This window comes from Mauremys reevesii, linkage group 2 (assembly GCF_016161935.1).
Source record: "Mauremys reevesii isolate NIE-2019 linkage group 2, ASM1616193v1, whole genome shotgun sequence".
Taxonomy (NCBI): domain Eukaryota; kingdom Metazoa; phylum Chordata; order Testudines; family Geoemydidae; genus Mauremys; species Mauremys reevesii.
In genome coordinates this window covers 284576785-284599173 of record NC_052624.1, presented here as the reverse complement: position 1 = coordinate 284599173, position 22389 = coordinate 284576785, and the positions used below count along the sequence as shown (strand labels likewise).

General features: G+C 59.0%; 1 protein-coding gene across 2 annotated transcripts in view; it reads right to left on the bottom strand.

Moving 5' to 3' along the window:
* Window positions 1-22170, bottom strand: part of LRRC24 (leucine rich repeat containing 24) — a 28923-nt gene extending 6753 nt beyond the window's left edge. The window contains exon 1 of one of the 2 annotated variants that reach the window (XM_039527993.1): window positions 21895-22170. Coding sequence is in view for 1 of the 2 variants with exons in the window: in XM_039527992.1 (XP_039383926.1) it covers window positions 11638-11681 (44 nt within the window). In the remaining variant the exon portion in view is untranslated. Of the gene's footprint in view, window positions 1-11637; window positions 11841-21894 lie in introns of those variants that run through there. The other variant, XM_039527992.1, reaches the window with a different exon arrangement.
* Between the last annotated feature and the right edge of the window lie 219 nt (window positions 22171-22389).

The following is a 22389-nucleotide window of genomic DNA, read 5'->3' as shown; positions in this document are numbered from 1 at the left end:
ATGTTGCAGGGGAGTTACATTGGGGATGGGGGGCTTCCCTTGAAGGAAGATCCCTGAGCTGTAACCTGAGCCAGGAGCGGGGCTGGGAGAAGTGACACCCTCTGGCGGGAGACTGGACAAAAGAGAGGAGGTGCTGGGGGCAGAGAGCTGCAAGAGGAGGTTTTAGGGTTAGTTTTGTGCTGGGTGGTGGAACTCAGGGACCCCCAGGGTTGGGGTCTAAGCTCCCTGCCCCCCGAGAAGGACTTGACTGAGGGGTCCTGGTCCAAGCTCTGTTTTAGCCTGTGCTCCCACTGTCCAATAAACCTTCCGTTTTACTGGCTGGCTGAGAGTCACGGGGAATCCCAGGAAGAGGGGTGCAGGGCCCTGACTCCCCCACACTCCGTGAGACCTCCAGAGCAGAAGCTCCCGCTCCCTGATCCCCCTGGTGCCTGGGACACACCCCCAGAGCTCGCTCTGCTGGGGATTCGCAAGCTGCTGTCGCTAATTTGTCATTGTCTGGGGAGACTTGATTTCCAGTTCCGCCGCCACTGGCAGAACAGCAGTGGCCCCCGCCCCAAAGAGTAGCAATGGGAGGGAGGGTCCCCTGCCCCTCTGGAACAGCCATGCGGACCAGGAGAGCTGTCTCAGAGACCGCTGCCTACAATGGTGGCCAGGAGCCCCAGGACTGGGCCACCACCAGCCATTTGTCCCCTGCCCCCTTCAGACTCTGACACCCCACAAACCTGCCCCGGGGCATCCCCTTAACTAGGCCCAGGGGCCCTGCAGAGCCCAGTGCTGCCCCAGAGCCGGCCCAGCAGGAGCACAGCGAGGGGGGTCTCCTTTGCCCCACAGGTGAGGGGGCAGTGGCAGGGTGGGGCCCCTGGGCTGGAGACGGGCAGCCGTGGTCACAAGGAGACAGGGCAGCAGGAGACGCTCCCAGGCAGCGAGGTCTTTCCTGCTACGGCAAGGGTGGGAGACCCGCTTGGCCCGCCGGACCCCAGGCTCAGGCCCAGCTGCTCTGCACGGGCGGAGCCAGGCCAGGGACAATGGCCCACTCACCGGTTCACTGGGGTCCTTGTGCCCCCGTCCCCACCCCCGAACAGGCAGGGACAGCTCAGCACCTCCTAAACCCATTAGAGGCTTTGGCTCCCGTCTCCAGCAATCAAGCAAAGCCCCGAATGCCAGCGCCACCCCCCAGGAGGGCTCACGCCAGGGCAGGCCCACCCTCCTCCCTAGCCCCAGCCCCAGCCCCAGGGATGGAGAGGCGATTGCTCTCTGCTGACAGGCACTGGGCTGGCCCTTGACACCAAAGACCCTGGCAGCAATGCAGCAGGGGCGGGGGCCGTGCGAGCTGCTGCCCCCGGGGTGGAAGGGCTCGCCCCAGCCCGTTCCGTCCTCGCCTTTTTTTCTGCCAAGATTCTCCATCCCGGTGCTGACCCTGCCAACGGGAGGACGCGTCCCCAGACAGACCTCGGCTCACTCAGCAGCCTGCAGATGGTGAGGACTCCCCGGGCACTGGATCCTGTGACCCGGACGGGAGCAGGGTGCTGAGTCCTGCACTAACCCCCGAGCCAGGCTTCCCTCCTGTCCTGACGCGCAGCTTCATGGGCACAGCCCCAGGAGAGCTGGGTTCAACTCCTGACTCTGCCACAGACTCCCTGCGTGACCCTGGGAGAGTCACTTACTGTGTGCAGCGGTGTAAACAGAGGGGAGCCCTCCTCACCTGCCCGGGAGGATGAATCCATGCGGGGCGGAGCAAGGGGCCATGGAAGTGCCTAGAAGTAACCTTTATTGCACCCACCAGTGTCCTGGGCCCGTCCCAGAGAGCACTAAGGAGAGAGGCCCCTGCCCACCCCAGAGACTCCAACCCTCCAGGCGGGCCAAGCGCAGACACTGGGTACGCTCACAGTCCCTGTTCATGGGCTGTGCTGCCAGAGATTCAGTTCCCGCTGGTTCCTGTTTGCCATGGCTTGTGCCAAGGACTTGGGAGACCGGTAACAGGGCCAATGGGCAGCACAGGCTGGGAGCGAACTCCTGGGTCGGTGTGTGTGCAGCAGAGAGCCCCCTTTATTCCCATTTCAGCCCAGCCCCGTCTCCTGCGTGTACCCCATAGGCCCCAGCAAGCCAGGCCTAGGCCAGCCGAGTGCAGGGCTTTTGGCACAGGTGCAACCATTCCTAGGACAGTGAAGCCGCTGGCTTATCCCAGTGTGATGGGCTGGTCCCAGTCAGGTCTCTGCCCTGCCGTTCCCCTCCCCCAGCCATTCTCGGGGCAAGCGTCCAGCACAGCAGGGCAGGAGCCATGGCCAATTTGCTGATCCCCATCCAATGCTCTGTCACTGGAGCAATGAGGCCACATCCGGGAGTCGATATTCCCACACTGAGCATCTACTTGTGGCTAATAGATGCTTGTTTTCAACACCGCACGCACCGCTTGCTGATCACGAGCCACCCCGAACTGGGCAGCGAATCCAGCCTGCCGCGGAGCCGTCCAAACGCTAGCTGCACCCTGCAGGCTCTGTGTGCTGGGTGGGCTGCTCCTAAGCTGGACCCAACTCGATTGCAGACTGACTCACAGAATCTCAGGGTTGGAAGGGACCTCAGGAGGTATCTAGTCCAACCCGCTGCTCAAAGCAGGACCAATCCCCAGGCAGATTTTTACCCCAGTTCCCTAAGTGGCCCCCTCAAGGATTGAACTCACAACCCTGGGTTTAGCAGGCCAGTGCTCAAACCACTGAGCTATCCCTCCCCCTGGAAAGCCAGGCCACACTGGAACCACGCTCCGTGCCCACGGCCCCGCTATACACAGATCAGAGCGGTGCAACCCCCTCTCTGGAACCATCCCAGAAGCACCGACTGGACGGGTGCCAGAGCTGATGGTGCCCGGGGCAGGCTGGCAGGGATCTAAAATGAACCAGCACAGCAGGTGGCCGGCTGAGACTACAGTTCCCAGCATGCACTGCCGCTAGCCCTTGTAGTCCCAGCAGGCTGCACCTCCCGTATTAAAGGCCAGGGCAGGTGCCACCAGGCATCATTTGGGCCAAGGAGGGGATCCCTGTCTGCCTGGCCCCGGGGCGCCTTCATCCAGAGCTCACGCTCGCTCCAGCGCTTCGTTAATTGCCTTCCAGTCCCTTTAAGGCATAACAAGCAGAAAGCACGCTCGGCTTGATTAAAATTTCATCCGGGGCCCATGGCAGCCGAGAGGGCGAGTGGGCAGCCGTCCATCTGCTCACCGAAGGAGGCACTAAGCCTCCAAGCTGCTGAAGTCTCGCAGGCCCGGGTAGCTGCCTGCGATGCCCAGCTCGGGATGAGCCTGCTTCTGCGCTGGGAGCATCCGTCCAACCCAGAGCCGGTGAGGAGGGGAGCCCGGTTCCCGCTGCATGGTAGGGAGCCGCTGAATTGACCCATGCAGACAGGCTGCAGGGGGTGATGGATGCAGGTGCTGGCTGGAGCCATGCAGCGAAGTGTGTGTGGGGGGTGGAGTTTGGTGACATTAACCCCCCCCACCCACAGTGCCATCCAGCCCTGCTCAGAGGAGAGGGTAAATCGCCAGCAGCCCCTGGCACCTCATCTGCATTCACGCTCCCCCCGCTACTGCACCAGGAAGCAGCACCAGGGCTGACAGTGCCAGAAAACATTAGAAACGAGCCCCCAGCACAGACACTGCCCCATCTCTCTGCAGCTCAGATCCCATCTCCTCAACCATCTCTGGCCTGAGCCCACCCCTGCCCCTTTCACGGGGAGCCGGCGACGATCCCATGCCACAGTCCCTGCTGGGAGAAGGTGCCTTCGCCCGCTTCTCATAGACTCTAAAGTCAGAAGGGACCATTATGATCATCTAGTCTGACCTCCTGCACAACGCAGGCCACAGAATCTCACCCACCCACTCCTGTAACAAACCCCTAACCTATGTCTGAGTTAAGTCCTCAAATTGTGGTTTGAAGACCTCAAGGTGCAGAGTCCTCCAGCAAGTGACTCGTGCCCCATGCTGCAGAGGAAGGCGAAAAACCTCCAGGGCCTCTGCCAATCTGCCCTGGAGGAAAATTCCTTCCCGACACCAAATATGGCGATCAGCTAAACCCTGAGCATGTGGGCAAGACTCAGCCAGCACCCAGGAAAGAATCCTCTGTAGTGACTCAGATCCCACCCATCTAACATCCCATCACAGACCACTGGGCATACTTACCTGCTGATAATCAAAAATCAAATGCCAAATTAATTGCCAAAATTAAGCTATCCCATCATGCCATCCCCTCCATAAACTTATCAAGCTTAGTCTTGAAGCCAGATATGTCTTTTGCCCCCACTACTCCCCTTGGAAGGCTGTTCCAGAACTTCACTCCTCTGACGGTTAGAAACCTTCGTCTAATTTCAAGTCTAAACTTCCTAGTGTCCAGTTTATATCTATTTGTTCTTGTGTCCACATTGGTACTAAGCTTAAATAATAATAAATAATAATAAGCTTCTCCGAGGCTCTGCAAGCAGAGACCTCTGGGCTCCCACCACTTCGCTCCTCCCAGCTGCCAGGCGGGCATGGCGCTGGCCAACCACTGGAGGCAGCAGCGCCACGTCATCACGCAGCTGGGCTGCATCCTGTATGGAGCGCTGGCCTCACTGCCCAGGCCCAGGAGCCAACAGGCCTGGGGCTCAGCTGTGCCCGGTGCACTGGCCTATGGGAGCGGTCAGCACTACCCAAGCAATGGGGCAAAGAGGCCCAGGGCTGCTCGCCCCATAGGACCAGTCGGAGCTCAGTGGCTGAGTGGAACGAGGCTGGGTATGGAAAGGAACCGAGCCCCGCAGGAGGCAGGGAAACCAGTCAGGAGGCGACAAGGGGGTTTAACGAGAGGACAAGAATGAAAGTGGAGGCTGAGTAGCGGGAAAGTAGGTGAGCAGGAGACGTCCTGAGCTGTGCAACCGTCTCCCACCGGGAGCCCCATTGCTTGGGTGACTCACAGCTACTCTGGGCAGGTGGCAGGGAGCGATTCTGCACTGGCTCCTAGGGAGCAGACCAGGGTGGGGGGCCCAAAATGGCTTTTCCACGGCACCGAGCTGGGATTCAGGAGACCTGGAGTCGATTCCTGCCTCTGCCACCAACTTCCCGTGTGACCTTGGGCACATCACTTGTGCTCTGCGCCTCAGCTCCCCCCCATCTGAACGGGGGAGAATAAACCCTCCCATTAGCCCAGGAGCTCTTCAGGGCAGGGACTGTCTCGCTGCACCCACATTGGTCCAATCCAAATAAAATAAACAATAGCCCAGCTGAGTGTCGGTCCCCCCCAGCTGCCAGAGGAGCTGGCCCCCATCACAAACCCCCAGCAATTGAGGAAAAGCCCCTAGAACAGCCACTAGAAACTGACGGGGATCAGACAGCGCATTCCTGCGTGGGCACCATCTACCCCGGAGCTCATCGCTCATCCCGGGCGGATACCAGGGAGCCAACAACCCCACTCGGCCCTGAAACACTCAGGAGGCCAGAGCAGACGAGTCACTGAGGAGAGCAAATCAAAGCCAACAAGCCGGACACTCCGGCTCCCTGCATGGAAGGGACAAGCTGGCAGCCGCTCCCCGCAGTGACGGGTGCAGCTACGGCAGGACTGGTGCCCACGGGCAGGGAGGCACCCAGTCCAGAGAGGAGCATCCGCGTAGGCAGCGGGACACGGGCGAGATCAAGACCCAAACATCATCTGCTCCAGCGGCCGAGGGAGAGACTCCCCCACGGGACCAGGAATCAGAAACAACGTCCCGCAAAGAGGCGAGGAAGAGAGACTGTGCCCGGCTCCGGGGATCCCGGCCTCTAGCCCGCTACTAGCCCAGTGGGCAAAGGCTGCACCAGCTGGGCGTTGTCTCCTCCCCATGGAGCAGCGCCAGCCAAAGGGACCCTCCCCCCGGCACAGAGACTTGGAGTGGGGGTGCTTGTTGATGTGACAGCTGGGTGGCTGGGGGGGGGATTGATGACATGAGGCAGCAGAGAGGGTGGGGGGCTGTTCATAGCATGACACCCGGGCAGCTGGGGGGTTGATGGCACGATGCCTGGGCAGCTGGGAGGAGGGGTGCTGATAACATGACACCTGGGCAGCTGGGGCAGGGCGTTGTGGGCCGTGGACGGCTGGCAGCTGGGGGGCAGGGGATTGGCAGGCACGACTCCCAGGCAGCCCCGCTGCAGGGGCATCGCAGGGGGTTACTATCAGCTTAGGCCTCTTTACAGCAGGTTTCATGGCGTATTTAAAGAGCTCCAAATAATTCCAAAGCTGCTTACAGGGCAGGGGATTTGGGACTCAGGCTTCTCTGGGAAGGGATTAGCCACGGGCAGGGGGAGGGGGCTGGCAGGGCTTGTTGGGCTGCAACTGGGGCTGATCCCAATGGGGAGACCCTGGGCACAGACAGGGAAGGGACATGCCCAGGGTCTCACTGACAAAGTCAGGGGCAGAGCCGGGAATAGAACCCAGGTGTCCTGACTCCCAGCTCCCTCCTGCTCGAAGCGCAGAAGCAGCCAGCCTCACTCGCTGCGAGACCTCCGGGGCCAGCACTGACGCTCTAACACAGAGAGACTGGCCCTTTCGCCCAGCCCGCCCACACGCGGCCCACCCCATGGCCAGGAGAACTGATACCAGCTGCCACCTTGTCTCCAGGCATTACCCGCTCCACATGTTCAAAACCCAGCAGTTTGCCCCAGAAGGTCACGAGACTGGCTCAAAAGCCAAGAGCTTTTAAATAATTATAAGATGCAGGCTCTTGTCATTCACCTGCTGGATTGAGCTTTTGGGGGCACAGGGGGCACATTTTGGGGCTTTTCACCAGGGCCCTTAGACCAGAGATTCTCCCCTATTCATCTGCCTTCAGCAACAGAAACCCCCCTATCACAAGGGCTGCAGAGTGTGTGTGTCTCTGTCTGTCTGTCTCTCCCCAGCCGTCTGGCCGGGGGATTGGCACTCATGCACTGGGGAGTGCACACTGGTGCACAGAAGTGAGTGCTGTGGCATGTGACGGATGCTGGGTGCGTGCGAGTGACTGTTTTGGCCTGCACTGGCGCGCCCCATGGTGCTTACATTTGAACGTGTGTGTGTGCAGGTGCGTATGAGCAGCAGGGGTGAGCAGGGTGTCCTTTGACAGGGGATGTACGTTTGGGCATGAGTGCGTGTTTTAGCATGGAGCTGTCTTCTGAGGTGTAGGCGAGAGCCCGTGTTGATGGGGCTGCGAGTGCTTGAGCATGGGCGTGCTTGCTGGAGCATGAACGTGCACGTGGGTGCATGCGAGAGCGTTGTGTGCACACTTCCCAGAGCAGGGCCCCGCCTCTCTCATGTCAGAGCAGAGGCGATGCAGCTGCTTTCACGGACCGGTGCTGCAGGGAGCCTGCCGGCTGCAGGGCCCTGCTCCACAGCAAATATTGGCTTTGACAAGAAGCAGGCAGTTAGCTTGGAGCCGTGGAGCAGCCAGAGCGGCTCCCGGGAGTTTCCGATCAGCTTCTCCGCCCGACCTGCCTTGTGCGCCAGCAGCACGCTAGCTTTGCACGCCAGGACGTGTGAACTCGCAGCAGGTCGCTCACAAGCAAAGCGAGTTCAGCAGCCTCAGTAGTCCACAAACACAAGTTTGGGCGGGAAGAGCAGAGTCTGCTAGCCAGGCCGGGCAGGCCCAGAGCTCCGGTTATCTGGGTGGTTATTCAGCCGCCTCGGCTGGACGTTACTGAGGTTCTGGGCTGTAGCAGGACTGGGCTCTCACAGCTTCTGTCCCGTGTTTGCTTCGGAAGGGAGCGGCCAGCCAACTCCACCAGTGCCGGAACAGGACACTGACCGCGCGGGCCGCTTGCTGTGACAGGGCTCTGGCTCCATCTGGATCAGCCGCACGCGCAGCACTGAGATCTCTCCCTCACCCAAAGCTCTGGTTCTGATCCGCTCCTGTCGTGGGTACAAGGCTGGGAGTTCGGAGAGCTGGAGTCTATCCCCAGCTCTGTCACTGACTGGGAAAATCCTCTTTGGGGCTCTATTTCTGCTCCCCCAGGGCAGACCACGTGCCAGCTGCCTAGGGCAGGGCCTGCATCTTACACAGCACAGTGGGGCTTCCGGCTCCAGCCCTACGCTAATATTAACACCCACCTGCCCTGGGATTTAAACGCACCGTCAAGGGTTACAAGCTCTGAAAGGGAAGTTCAGAGCTTGGGCCCAGAGGGTTTCTGGGGTGTTGGGCACCTTCCCATCTCACAGGCACCAGCGGGTCACAACACACAGGATCTGACTAACGAGACAACTTTTCCATAGAAGGCTCCCATGGTACTATACACAGGATCAATCCCTTCATCCACCACTGAAGTGCAGCCACCTCTGGTGCAGAACATCTCAGCCACATAACGGTGCACAGCAATCCTACACAGCGATTTGGGACAGGAAGTGAGGAGAAAGCCCGCAGCCAATCGCAGCCTCGCGGGGGATGTTCGCGCTATCAGAATCGGAGCGTGGCTGGGACGCTGGGTCCGTCGCCCCGCTAGTGGCTGCAGCTAGCTGTGCCTGGGCTAGCAGGAGAGCCAGAGCTAGGAACGGCGGAGTTCTCGTACCAGCACCGACACCGACTCACTCCGTGACCCTGGACTGGGCAGGGCAGGTCCTGTACCCACTCAGTGCCTCAGCGTCCCCAGCTGTGAAAAGGGATCATGATACCGCCTGCTTCCCCGATCCTATTGCTACACTCTCCAGGCTGCTCCCTGGCTTCTCCCAGCCGAGCTCCTACCTCCTGCCCTCCGAAGGCAGGAACATCCTCTCTTCCCTCCAGGATTCACATTCCTTTTCCTCACTAAGTCTCTCCTCGCTCCCCGTGGTCTGTTTCTTTGCCTGGAAGCTCCTCAGGGCAGGATAGGTTAGGTGAGTTCTCACGCTGTTGCTTGGACAGTGCAGAGGCCAAGGAACAGGTTAGGTGCCTCCAAACAGACTGATCCGAGGCCAACTCATTCGTGGCTTTCACAGCAGTGGGGTTTGGGTGGTGGGGGGTCATTAGCTCATCCAGGCCTGCAGGAAGATATGGCTCCACCTGCTCCAGTAAGGTTGGCTCTGCCCCGCACAGTGCATTTAGCGCAGGGGGTATGCTGCCTACCGGCGAGACGTGGCAATATGGTTGAGGTAACCGATGCAATACCGAAACGGAAGCTGCTCGGACGAACCCTTCCACCACCAGGGAATAAAACAAATCTCCGTGGAACTGCAGAGTGACAGCACGGCTAGAATTAGACCTGCCTGCTCTGAAAGCCCAGGCCTTTTCCACCTGAGTTACAGGAGAATCTCCATGGCTGTTAACAGTACAGGGCCTGAGACACACAGCTGAACAGCTCTGACTCCATACGCTAGAGGGCAGTGGTGATCACATGTACCCGGTCCAATCTGCTCCAGTATCATTATTAGCATCCCAAAGCGGCTACAGGTTAGTGACTGCCGGTGGCCTCCCTGGGCGCGCAGGGAGCCAGACCTCCAGAAGGGGCGTGACACAAGGTCCTTCGCTGGCTGAGCCACCGGGCAAGACGGAGTGAAATCAGCAAACTACACAAAGTCAGGCCACGGCCAGGTCGCACTCCAGCCCCGCCTCAGCAGGGTCAGCCGCATGGCAGCCATCTGCCCCGGAGCACAGAGAACTGGGAGTGGGGACAGAGCCCCTCTCAGCTAGCGCTGAACTGCTCCTAGAGCGACAGGGGCCTGGGGCCAGATCGTCAAGGGCTCGGCACCCACCGTGCCCCCGCTGCGCTGAGCCCCTCTGACCATCCAGCCCCGAGTCCAGGTCTCAGCCCACGTCCCGGGGGGCTGCACCACCGTGCCCCCACTGCACTGCCTTGGCCCAGTGCTTGGCAGCCTCAGCAGAGCGGCCTGGGAGCAAATGAGCCATGAAGATAGGGGGCCGCCAGGGCAGCGCCTTGCACGACTGCGGCCTGGGCTGCGTCTCAGAGGATCCATCGACACGGCACCTTTCGCCAGCAATACAGTCCTGTAACACTTCCCCCCAGGCAGAGCCACTGCCACCAGCCGATCTGTGCGCACCCTGTCACCGCCCAGAACCGGCACCTCACGGTTAAAGCAACGATAGATCTTCGTGCTCCAAATGCGCAGATCCTGCCACTTCGGCCAAGGAGACTCCCCCTCAGCCGTTAGCAACATGGGGCTTGGGACACAGCCGGGCAGCTCTGATTCCACCCGCCAGAGATCAGTGGTGCACGCATGTACACACACCCAGTGACACTACCCGGTACAGAGAGCTCATCTCAGGACTCTGGACCCACACACTCGCATCGCAGCGTATAGGGCATAACAAGCCTGGGCCACTGCTATGGGAGATGAAATAGGGGGCTGGGAGGGGTATGGAGGTGGAGGGAGAGAGAAGCCCTGTACCTGGAGGAAGCCCTGTTCAGCTGGTACCCGCCCCCCCAGTTCAAGGTCCCCTACCCCACTCTGGGTTGTCCAAGCATGAAGCCAGTGCAGGCCAGCAGGGCTGGGAGAGGATGCCTCCAGAGGGCTTGTGTTTCTGTCGCACGTGCGGGACAGCGTGGGCGACCCTGATTCTGGGCCTAGGGACAGATCAGCCGCCTGAGCCCACCAGCCCTGGCTCAGGCCTGATGCTACAGAAAGGGTCACAAAGCTGGGGGAATCCTGGCCCACCCCCTCTCCCGGGGCAGGGGCAGCCAGTGACCCTCTCTCACAGGTGAGGGAGGCAGGAAGGCTCCTGGCTAGGACCCTGCTCCTTCCCGCTGGCTTCTCCCATTCACCCCCGAGTCTCTCCCCCACCAACCTCCAGCCTCAGTCTTACCCCCTCCCCTTGATTCTCTCCATGCCCCAGCCCAACCTGGGGACCAGCCCAGGAGCAAGACTGACCCTTCTTGCCAACCCCCCCACCCCGTGCCAGCTGGCACCCTCCCCCCCGTGCACCAGAACAGCCCCCTGCCCTGGGACATCTGGACTCAATTCTGCCCTGGCTCTGCTCAGGGATCAGTGGGGCTGCATGGGGGGCAGACATCAGCCCCTCTTAAGGTATCCTGAGCAGCCTGTGACTGAATGGGGGGTGGGGGGCTGGAAAGGGACCCAGGTGGGAGCAGATCCCACCAGGAACTCCCCCTCCCCCCCGCGACACTGGCATGTCCATTCCCCTGCCGGTAATTCACCCCAGGCTCTGTCCCGCTGCTGCCACTCGGGTCCTCCCACGGCGAGAGGGGGGGGGCATGACCGCTCCCTCACCCCACCTTACAGGCACGGGGGGAGGGGCAGAGGGACCTGAGCCAGGCCAAAGAGCCGGGAAGAGAACCCAGGAGTCCTAGCTCCGAGGGCCCCACGCCGCTCTCACATGCAGCTCCCCACCTCCCTCCCTCCCGAAGGTGACTTCAGCGGGGAGCGGGGTTTCTGTCCCCCAACTTCGAGAGCCAGACCCGCCCCCATTCAACATCTGGGGACCCCCCCGCCCCGGGGGCCCGGCAGGGCGCACACGCCCCCCCCCCCGCGGACGGGTCCCCGGGGCCAGGCAGGGCGCACACGCCCCCCCCCTCGCGGACGGGTCCCCGGGGCCAGGCAGGGCGCACACTCCCCCCCCCCCCGGAAGGGTCCCCGGGGCCAGGCAGGGCGCACACGCTCCCCGCCCCGGACGGGTCCCGGGGCCAGGCAGGGCGCACACGCCCCCGAGCCGCCGCCCCCGGCCCGGGCTCACCTGCGCGGACGGGCTGCCCGGCCAGCGCTCCCGGTCCATGGCATCCGCCTGCAGCCCGCGGGGACCCTCCCGAGCCCCGCGCGCCCGGCCGCGGCTCCAGGGGGCGGCGTCCCGGGGCCGTGGTCGGGGCGGGTCAGCGGGATGCGGGCGGCCCCTGCGCCTGTCCCCGACTGAGCGCGGCCGGCGGCTCCGGCCCGAACCCGCAGCCCGGCCGCTGCCTTGGGACCCGATTGGCGGCACCGGCTGACATCACCCCGGGCTCGGCCAACCGCGGGGCTGCGATGTGATGTCACGCGCCCGAGCCCCGCCAGCTCGCGGGCTCCCACATGCACGCGTGGGTCGTACACACACAGCGCCACAACCACACACCCACACACACAGCCACACACACCTTGCCACAGCCACACACACACAGCACCACAACCGTAGCGACACACAGCGCCACAACCACACACACACACACAGCCACACACCCCACCACACACACACACACTCACACACGGGTCGTACACACACAGCCACACACACAGCGCCACAACCACACACACACACACACACACATACACATATACACAGCCACACACCCCACCACACACACACACACACACACACACACACACACACGGGTCGTACACACACACACACACACCGCCACAACCACAGCCACCCCCCCCCACATACACGGGTCGTACACACACAGGCACACACACACAGACACACACCACCACAACCACAGCCACCCCCCCACACACACAGGTCGTACACACACAGACACACCCCACCGGACACACACACACACCACTACAGACACACACATACCGACAGACACACACACGGGCCGTACATACACATACCCCGCCACAGCCACACACACATACCCCCCCACACACACACACACCGTGCCACAGACACACACACGGTTTGTACACACACAAACCCCACCACAGCCACAGAGACAGTCACAGCCAGAGAGAGACAGCCACACACACACACACACACAGGTCATATGCACACACACACCTCGCTCGACACACACGGGTCATACACACAGCCACAGAGACACACAGAGGTTGTATGCGCACACACACATACACACCCCACCACACACACACACACACACACAGGTCGTATGCGCACACACTCCACCACACACACACACTGGTCGCACACACACAGACGCACACACACACCCCGCCAGACACATGCACACGTGTCGTACGCGCACAGCCGCGCGCGCGCACACACACACACACACACACGGTTTGTGGGAGCCTGGGGCTGGGGGCAGGGGAGAGCCCCAGCAAAGCTCACAGCCCCAACACACTAGGGAAAGTGCCGGGGGCGCCACGTGGGCACGGTTTGGCCAAGGGACAGTCGTGCCACACCTGGGGGGGGGGGGCAGACACCTTGGGGGAGGGGGGTGGGTCTTAGCATGGGTGATGGGCTGCGAAAGGGGGCGCGTAAGGAAGATAAGAGAGACAAGTGCGTAGTGGGGAGCGTGTGGGACGGATAGATCGATCGATCGATGGCTGTATACAGGGCTGGCCAGGGGGCTGCGTATGGGGATGGATGGACAGAGACTGAGGATGGGGTACAGGGCTGGCTGGATGCAGAGCTGAACGTGGGGATGGACAGACATGGACAGACAGAGGGCAGTGTCCATGGCTGGACAGACAGAGGGCCGCACAGGGGCATGGCTGGACAGACAGACAGAGCGCTGCGTAGGGGGACGGACGGACAGAGAGCCGCACAGGGGCATGGCTGGACAGACAGACAGACAGAGCGCTGCGTAGGGGGGCGGACGGACAGAGGGCCGCACAGGGGCATGGCCGGACAGACAGACAGAGCGCTGCGTAGGGGGGCGGACGGACAGAGGGCCGCACAGGGACATGGCTGGACAGACAGACAGAGCGCTGGTTAGGTGGGCGGACGGACAGAGTGCCGCACTGGGGCTTGGCTGGACAGACAGACAGAGCGCTGCGTAGGGGGGCGGACAGACAGACAGACAGCGCTGCGTAGGGGGGCGGACGGACAGAGGGCCGCAGAGGGGCTTGGCCGGACAGACAGACAGAGCGCTGCGTAGGGGGACGGATGGACAGAGGGCCGCACAGGGGCATGGCCGGACAGACAGACAGACAGAGCGCTGCGTAGGGGGGCGGACAGACAGACAGAGCGCTGCGTAGGGGGGCGGACAGACAGAGGGCCGCACAGGGGCTTGGCCGGACAGACGGACAGAGCGCTGCGTATGGGGGCGGACAGACAGAGGGCCGCACAGGGGCATGGCCGGACAGACAGACAGACAGAGCGCTGCGTAGGGGGGTGGACGGACAGAGGGCCGCACAGGGGCTTGGCTGGACAGACAGACAGAGCGCTGCGTAGGGGGGCGGACGGACAGAGGGCGACAGCTGAAGAGACGCAGCCAGCAGCACTCGCTCCCTTATTAAGCTTCTTGGCAAGCTTGACTCTTTCATTGCTTTCGGGCTGATCCGTTCCCGAGCTGCCCTGGGAGTCTCACAGGGTTGGTTCCCTTCCATCCCCTCCCCCCGCAGCTATCCCCACGTCTCCTTTCCCTCAATGCAGCCGGGGCCTTCTCCCAGCAGGGGGGTGGGGGGTGGCTGCTGCTGGGTACCATGGACAGTGCCCACTCGCTGCCACCCCTTGAAGTAAGGGAGAGGCCGTGTTGGAGGCTGGCCTGGGGCCTGATGGGTCACTGTCTAAGGCCCCCCCCCCCCCCAAAAAAACCTTTGCAACTCGCAGGGGCAGGGGCAGGGGCATAGCTCAGTGGTTCGAGCATTGGCCTGCTAAACCCAGGGCTGTGAGTTCAATCCTTCAGGGGGCCAGTCAGGGATCTGGGGCAAAAATCTGTCAGGGAAGGTACTTGGTCCTGCTGTGAAGGCAGGGGCTGGACTCAATGACCTTTCAAGGTCCCTTCCAGCTCTATGAGATCAGTATAGCTGCATATTAAATGGGATGGGGATGTGGCGGGCAGGGCTTCTCCTGCAAGTCTGAGGGGAGCCATAAAAGCATCACAGCACCTGGCATGAAGCCCCCTGGAGCTCCCAGGCAAAGGCCCCTCTGAAACAGCCCTTAGGAGGGGGCAGCATGCACAGGGGCTGTGCTCCCACCTCCTCCCATCCCAAGGGGCACTAGCAGGGGTTGCAATGACACCCTCCCTTGTGCAAGTTGCAGGCCCCACCGCTCAGCTTAAAGGCACCTGGGCTCCCCTTCCTGCCAGCCATGCAGTGCCCCTTGAAGATCTCAGGTCCCAGTGCCCCACCAAGGACAGAAGGGGCAAACACCACCCAGTGGCTCACTGTGTGTGAACACGTCTCCCTCCAGTGGGTGCCCTGAGCCTGCTGCTTACAGTCCAGGGACAGCCGGCTTTAGCTCAGCCAGCAGGGGCTTTTGGTGCTGAAGGTCCCAGGTTCAATCCTTGCTATTGAGTCTCAGGGTGTTGGCAGCCTGTGCATTGCACGGGAATGGCAGGGGCCTCCCAGTTAACACAGGGGCAAGGCCGGAGCTGGCATCAATGGGGGCTTTACCTGCGTGAAGACAGAGCACAGCTGCCAGGCTCTGCCCCTAAGGGAGAAGCAGCAACAGTGGGGCCGGGCTGCCCCACCTCACCCTGGCATGTGCAGCGTGTGAAATGCTCTGGCTGGGGGTTGATTTTCTCTCTCCGTATTTACGATGGTTTCACCCAAAGCACAGGCGGCGCATTGGATGGAAAGGTCAGTGGCTCTCCCAGCACAGCAGAGCCTGCAGCCTCAGCGGGGTCTGAGCACCGCAGGCTAGAGAAGCTGAGCAGGATGGAGACACCAGCCCCTGTTACCGCCAGCCAAGGGCGAGGGCACTCGGTAATCCAGCCACACACATGCATTTCTTATTGCAGCTTGGCAGCCACAGACGGGCTGAACCGTCTGCAAGGGTCACGGCTCATCTGCCTGTAACCGTCCTTTCCAGCCCATGCCAGTGATTACCAACGGGAGCTTTCCCCCTTAGTTTCTGAGCAGGGAGAAACTGAGCCTGGCCAGCCCTTAGTGATTCAACCTCCATTCTCCTCCCAGCCTCTGTGCAGAGCTCTCCTGCAGACAGGCGTGTTCCCTCGGCCAGGAGAGCAGCATCTGATCACAGATCTGGTCTGCTACAACCGCCCCTGCTGTGCATGCTGGGAATAGCCAGGCTGTGGGCAGGGCCGCCCAGAGGATTCAGGGGGCCTGGGGCAAAGCAATTTCAGGGGCTCCTTATTGCAATACTCTAGAACACTATATTCTCACGGGGGCCCCTGCGGGGCCTGGGGCAAACGCTGACCAAGGCTCTCTCCTGCTTAGTTTTAAGCAACCCTCCTCGGCACCCATATCAGCCCAGCTATCAGCGCTCACACATGTCTTTTTGTGGCACTCACAGGCTGCCGGGAATCATTGTAATTAACTAGCCCATTGTGCTAAACTGTCTGTCGATAAATCCAATACATAATTTCACTGCAATTAGCAGCTCCTGGCTCCCAGCTCCGTCCCCATGGTGGGGAAGCGAGGCTGACGGGTAAAGTCACACACCAGCAGGCCTGCCCCTGGCAGAATATCCCCGGGGTTCGCAAAGTGCCCAGAAATCCATGGAGCGGGAGTCAAAGCCGCTCGCTACCCGAGAGGGGTGCTCCAGAGGCAGTGTGGGCAGGGGCCCACCTGCTGGAGCCATGCAGCCAATCCCAGGTCTGCCCACAACTTGCTGGGCAAGTCACCCCACTTAGCTCTGCCTCAGTTTCCTCTTCAGTGATGAAGGGTTGTCAGGCGCACCATAGCGAGGAAGCACCGTGGGCTAGTCTTCAGGGCACAGCTAAGTATCGAAAGGGCCAAAGCCTTCCTAGGAGTTACCAAATAGCCTCCGACTGGTTCCAAACTCGGCCACACGGGCTAAAGCCAGTGTGTTCGCAGCCTAGTGTGGGGATGGGGGCGGGGGAGGAAATTCATCAATAACCGCGGGCAGCCGCTCCTAGGGGGACTCTCTCTCAGGGCTCCTGGCTCTAACACAGCCTGCTGGCACAGCTGTGGGTGAGTCACTCCCCTGCTCTGTCCCTCAGTTTCCCCCACCCCAGTCAGACTCCCAGCTTGTCAGAGGCAGATCACGGATGTCTGCCAAGTGCTTGGAGATCCCTGGCTGGGAGGAGACCAGCGTGTTACCACCTGCAGGGAAAGGAAGGCAGATCAGGGAGCAAAATGAGAGACAGGCAACGTTTTCAAACGGTTGCCCCAGCAATGGATTTGCCTGCAGACTTCACACACCGAGTGCTGTGCAGAGACACTAGAGGGTTTGTCTGCAGGGCAATTGAAAACCCACAGCTGGCCCAGGCCAGCTGACTCGGGCTACGGGGCTGTTTAATTGTGGTGTTGACGTTCAGGGTTAGGCTCTGGGAGTCAGGAGCCAGCGAGGTGGCAGGGCCGGAGCTGGGGCTGCGGCCTGAGCCCAGACATCTACACTGCGATTAAACAGCCCCCTTAGCCCAAGTCAGCCGGCCTGGGCCAGCCACGGGAGTCTAACTGAAGTGCAGTTAGCATCCTAGGGCCAGCTTCCAACCTCCCACCCTCTGCACTCAGAGCTCACGGAGTGACCAGGTCTGGTTGCAGGTGATGGGCAACAGAGTGGGGAGCCGGGGGCGGGCAGTGAGCCCAAACCCTGCTGCTGACATAAGAACATAAGAACGGTCGTACCGGGTCAGACCAAAGGTCCATCTAGCCCAGTATCTGTCTACCGACAGTGGCCAATGCCAGGTGCCCCTGAGGGAGTGAACCTAACAGGCAATGATCAAGTGATCTCTCTCCTGCCATCCGTCTCCATCCTCTGGAGAACAGAGGCTAGGGACACCATTCTTACCCATCTTGGCTAATAGCCATTTATGGACTTAGCCACCATGAATTTATCCAGTCCCCTTTTAAACATTATTATAGTCCTAGCCTTCACAACCTCCTCAGGTAAGGAGTTCCACAAGTTGACTGTGCGCTGCGTGAAGAAGAACTTCCTTTTATTTGTTTTGCCTATTAATTTCATTTGGTGACCCCTAGTTCTTGTATTATGGGAATAAGTAAATAACTTTTCCTTATCCACTTTCTCAACATCACTCATGATTTTATATACCTCTATCATGTCCCCCCTTAGTCTTCTCTTTTCCAAACTGAAGAGTCCTAGCCTCTTTAATCTTTCCTCATATGGGACCCTCTCTAAACCCCTAATCATTTTAGTTGCTCTTTTCTGAACCTTCTCTAGTGCTAGAATATCTTTTTTGAGGTGAGGAGACCACATCTGTACACAGTAGTCGAGCGTACCATGGATTTGTATAAGGGCAATAATATTCTCAGTCTTATTCTCTATCCCCTTTTTAATGATTCCTAACATCCTGTTTGCTTTTTGACCGCCTCTGCACACTGCGTGACATCTTCAGAGAACTATCCACGATAACTCCAAGATCTTTTTGACTCGTTGTAGCTAAATTAGCCCCCATCATGTTGTATGTATAGTTGGGGTTATTTTTCAATCCAATGTGCATTAATTACATTTATCCACATTAAATTTCATTTGCCATTTTGTTGCCCAATCACTTAGTTTTGTGAGATCTTTTTGAAGTTCTTCACAATCTGCTTTAGTCTTGGTCTTAACTATCTTGAGTAGTTTAGTATCATCTGCAAACTTTGCCACCTCACTGTTTACCCCTTTCTCCAGATCATTTATGAATAAATTGAATAGGATTGGTCCTAGGACTGACCCTTGGGAACACCACTAGTTACCCCTCTCTCTGAGAATTCTGAATTACCATTAATTACCCCCTGTTCCCTGTCCTTTAACCAGTTCTCAATCCATGAAAGGACCTTTCCTTTTATCCCATGACAGCTTAATTTACGTAAGAGCCTTTGGTGAGGACCTTGTCAAAGGCTTTCGAGCTTGGAAATCTAAGTACACTATGTCCACGGATCCCCCTTGTCCACATGTTTGTTGACCCCTTCAAAGAACTCTAATAGATTAGTAAGACACGATTTCCCTTTACAGAAACCATGTTGACTATTGCTCAAGAGTTTATGTTTTTCTATGTGTCTCACAATTTTATTCTTTACTATTGTTTCAACTAATTTGCCCGGTACCGATGTTAGACTTACCGGTCTGTAATTGACATCATGGCCCCCAGCTCGATCCAGATCAACTGTCCTGCGAGCACCCGTGGGACAAGGCTGGCAGGCAGGCCCCTGTGCTGGTCGGGAAGGGCCTCGCCCCTAGGCACCCACCGGGAGACGTGTCCAGGGACCTGCTGCCAGGCTGACAGCCCGTTAAATGGGTGTTAATGGAGAGCGGTAAAGTTGCTAGTAAAACTCAATTAGCAGCAACACCGGCTTAGAGAGCCATGGCACAGCCAGTGCTCGGGGAGCTGGCAAAGGGCTGGTACTGCAGGCTGCAGCATGCGCATAGCGGGGCGGCCCCAGGGGTTACCAGGCGGCGCTGAGCTCGCAGCGGTTTCATAAGCAGGGCCAGTGTTCATGGGGGGAGACAATCCCCAGAGGCAGGGCCAGAAATGGGGTGATCTCTAGAGAGAACTGGCTGGCCCATGGAGGGTGCACTAAGGACAAGGGGACATGGAGGGCACCATCCAGAGCCACTGGACCATCTGTATTGCTGCTGCTCTGCAGATATTGCAGAGCCAGACAAGGACCCTGCCCAAAAGGAAGGGGGTGTTATTGTACGGCCGCTCTTTCCTCTGCATCGGGGATGGAGGCGCTGTGCTGCCGGGGGGTGGCTCAGCAGGGAGCGCTCTCCTCTGAGCCAGTGTGAGGGGTGCAGTGCTGTAGGGATGGCTCAGTAGGAGGATATATTATTATATCTGAGAATATATATATATATATATATATATATATATATATATATATATATATATATAAATATAAAAAAACTGAGAATATATTATTGCCCTTATATAAATCCATGGTACGCCCACATCTTGAATACTGTGTACAGATGTGGTCTCCTCACCTCAAAAAAGATATTCTAGCACTAGAAAAGGTTCAGAAAAGGGCAACTAAAATGATTAGGGGTTTGGAGAGGGTGCCATATGAGGAAAGATTAAAGAGGCTAGGACTCTTCAGTTTGGAAAAGAGAAGACTAAGGGGGGACATGATAGGGGTATATAAAATCATGAGTGATGTGGAGAAAGTGGATAAGGAAAAGTTATTTACTTATTCCCATAATACAAGAACTAGGGGTCACCAAATGAAATTAATAGGCAGCAGGTTTAAAACAAATAAAAGGAAGTTCTTCTTCACGCAGCGCACAGTCAACTTGTGGAACTCCTTACCTGAGGAGGTTGTGAAGGCTAGGACTATAACAATGTTTAAAAGGGGACTGGATAAATTCATGGTGGCTAAGTCCATAAATGGCTATTAGCCAGGATGGGTAAGAATGGTGTCCCTAGCCTCTGTTCGTCAGAGGATGGAGATGGATGGCAGGAGAGAGAGATCACTTGATCATTGCCTGTTAGGTTCACTCCCTCAGGGGCACCTGGCATTGGCCACTGTCGGTAGACAGATACTGGGCTAGATGGACCTTTGGTCTGACCCGGTACGGCTGTTCTTATGAGGCGCTCTCCCCTTTCAATCAGTGCAGGCCCTAGGGCAGGGCTAGGGGTGCTGTGCTGCAGGGAGAGGAGGGGTTTTCAGCAGACTCCATGTCATGAAAGAGCTGCTGAGGCAGAGCTCCAAGGAGACCGCGCCAGACACCAGGAGCGGGACGAGAGCTCTCACACCAAGCATGCTGAGACCATGGGAAGGGTCACAGAGGAGGCCAGTGCTAACTGAGCCAGGGCAAGCCACCCTAGCAGTCTCTCTCACCTCCTGCTCTGGTGGCTGGGCCCCCTTTGAGGGCAAGAGCCAACTACTGCTACCAGCCGAAGGAGTTACTTCCTCAGCTCCAGTGGCAGAGGCGTTTGCTCTGAAGGAGCGGGGTTCGAACTCCTGCTGCCTGGGCTTGGTAGACGAGCAGGTGGAAAGAGACAAGGTGCGAGATCAGCTTCTAATGAGGAGCCCCGAGATGGCCAGGAAGCAGGAGCTGTATCCGTGTGAGATATTAATCCCCAGCACTGTGCCAATCAGACAAGAGCTGGCAAACAAAGCAGCTGCTTTCTGCAGAGCCGTTCTAATTGCACTAATTTACCTAGATCAACTCAATTAGCAGAGCTCATGAATTTCTAGAATGTCACTTCATTTACCCAGATGATCCCCCCTCAGGCAGGATCAGGGACGGCTGCCAAGAAAGCAAGACCGAAAACAGGCCGTGAGCACGTCAGGGAGTGCGCTCACGGCGTGCTGCTGGGGCACCCAGAGCCATGCACGTATTCACACTGCAGCAGGCCGTTTGGCAGCTTCTTTCTCCATCAGCCGACCCCACTCTCCTCTACCAGCCTCCGAGCCCCATCTCAAGCCAGGGTAGGAAGAGCTCTCAGGCGGGGGAATGGGCTCCGACACTTCATCATCATACTTAGGACACTTACAGAGAGAGTTTGATCTGCCCTGGGAGATGGCCCCAGTGGGGAGCTCCCTGCAGCAGTGACTCCCAGGGGCAGGCATCCTCTACAGAGTCCCCCCACCCCACTCCCTACAGCACCCCCTAGAGCCAACCTGGGGCACTGGGGTCAGCACACAGAATGGAGAGCACCCCCTACTGAATCACCGATACCTCCAACCTACCCCCAGCTCTTGCTCAGCTTGCTGGGGCAGGGCCAGGGGGAAAGGGGAGCTGACACCCTCCCACAGTGCTAAACAACCCCCAAAGGCTGATGCTGCGAGAAGAGAATTTGACTCCATTTGCCAACAGGGATGTTCCCAGTTTCCTCCCTCCCATTGACGTAGGGGGATTAGCAGCCCCTCTCCTCGCCCCCAGCACCCAGGGCTGGAGGGAGCAAGGGAGGTGGCAGACTAGGAGGCTTCTGGTTAAGGCACTGAGCTGGGAGCCAGGAGACCTGCATTCAGTTCCTGGCGCCAACGCAGGATCTGTGCACAAGCCCAGATGAGGCACTTCCCCATCTGCAGCTCCTGGAGTGTGTGAAAATTATCTCACGAGTGTCAGAGGCACAGCAGTGACAGGGGCCTTCTAAGTAGGCATTTAGGAGATTGGGGGCATGGGGAGCTGTGCAGATAGCAGGGAGGGGCTATCAAGCTCTGCATGGCATGACAGGGAACATCCCCAGGGGGTGAGCATGGGGGTTCTGGGGCAGACTCAGGAGTCACTTACCTCTGGCTGTGCTGCCTCAGTTTCCCTTCCACCAGAAGAGGTTAGGTCCAGTCCCCCACCTCCCAACAGAACAAGCGTTCAGAGGGCCAGGCGTGCAGAGAGTTCCCAACTTTCACCTCTCCAGGATATAACAGCAGCACCACTGGGGAGCCCTCAGAGTCAAGCTCCCACCCTTCCCTCACTGAGCCCACCAGCACCAAGGCTAATCCCACACCCCTCCCTGCAAGGCTCTATCCTTCAGCTCTGCTACAGCTCCTGGGGAAACCTGGCTCATGGGCCCAAGCAATCCCCATCCTCCCCAGGGTATTTTCCCAGCCACCCTTCGCAACACCACTCTCACTCCCTGCCATGGAATGAGGGAAAGGAGCTATTTATATACCGCCTCCCTTCCCAGCATTCCTGGTTGTGAGGCCTACAGCTCCCATCAGCCCCAGGAACTACAACTCCCACAATTCAACTCAGTCTGGGCCAGGAGGATCCTCATTTGGCTTATTG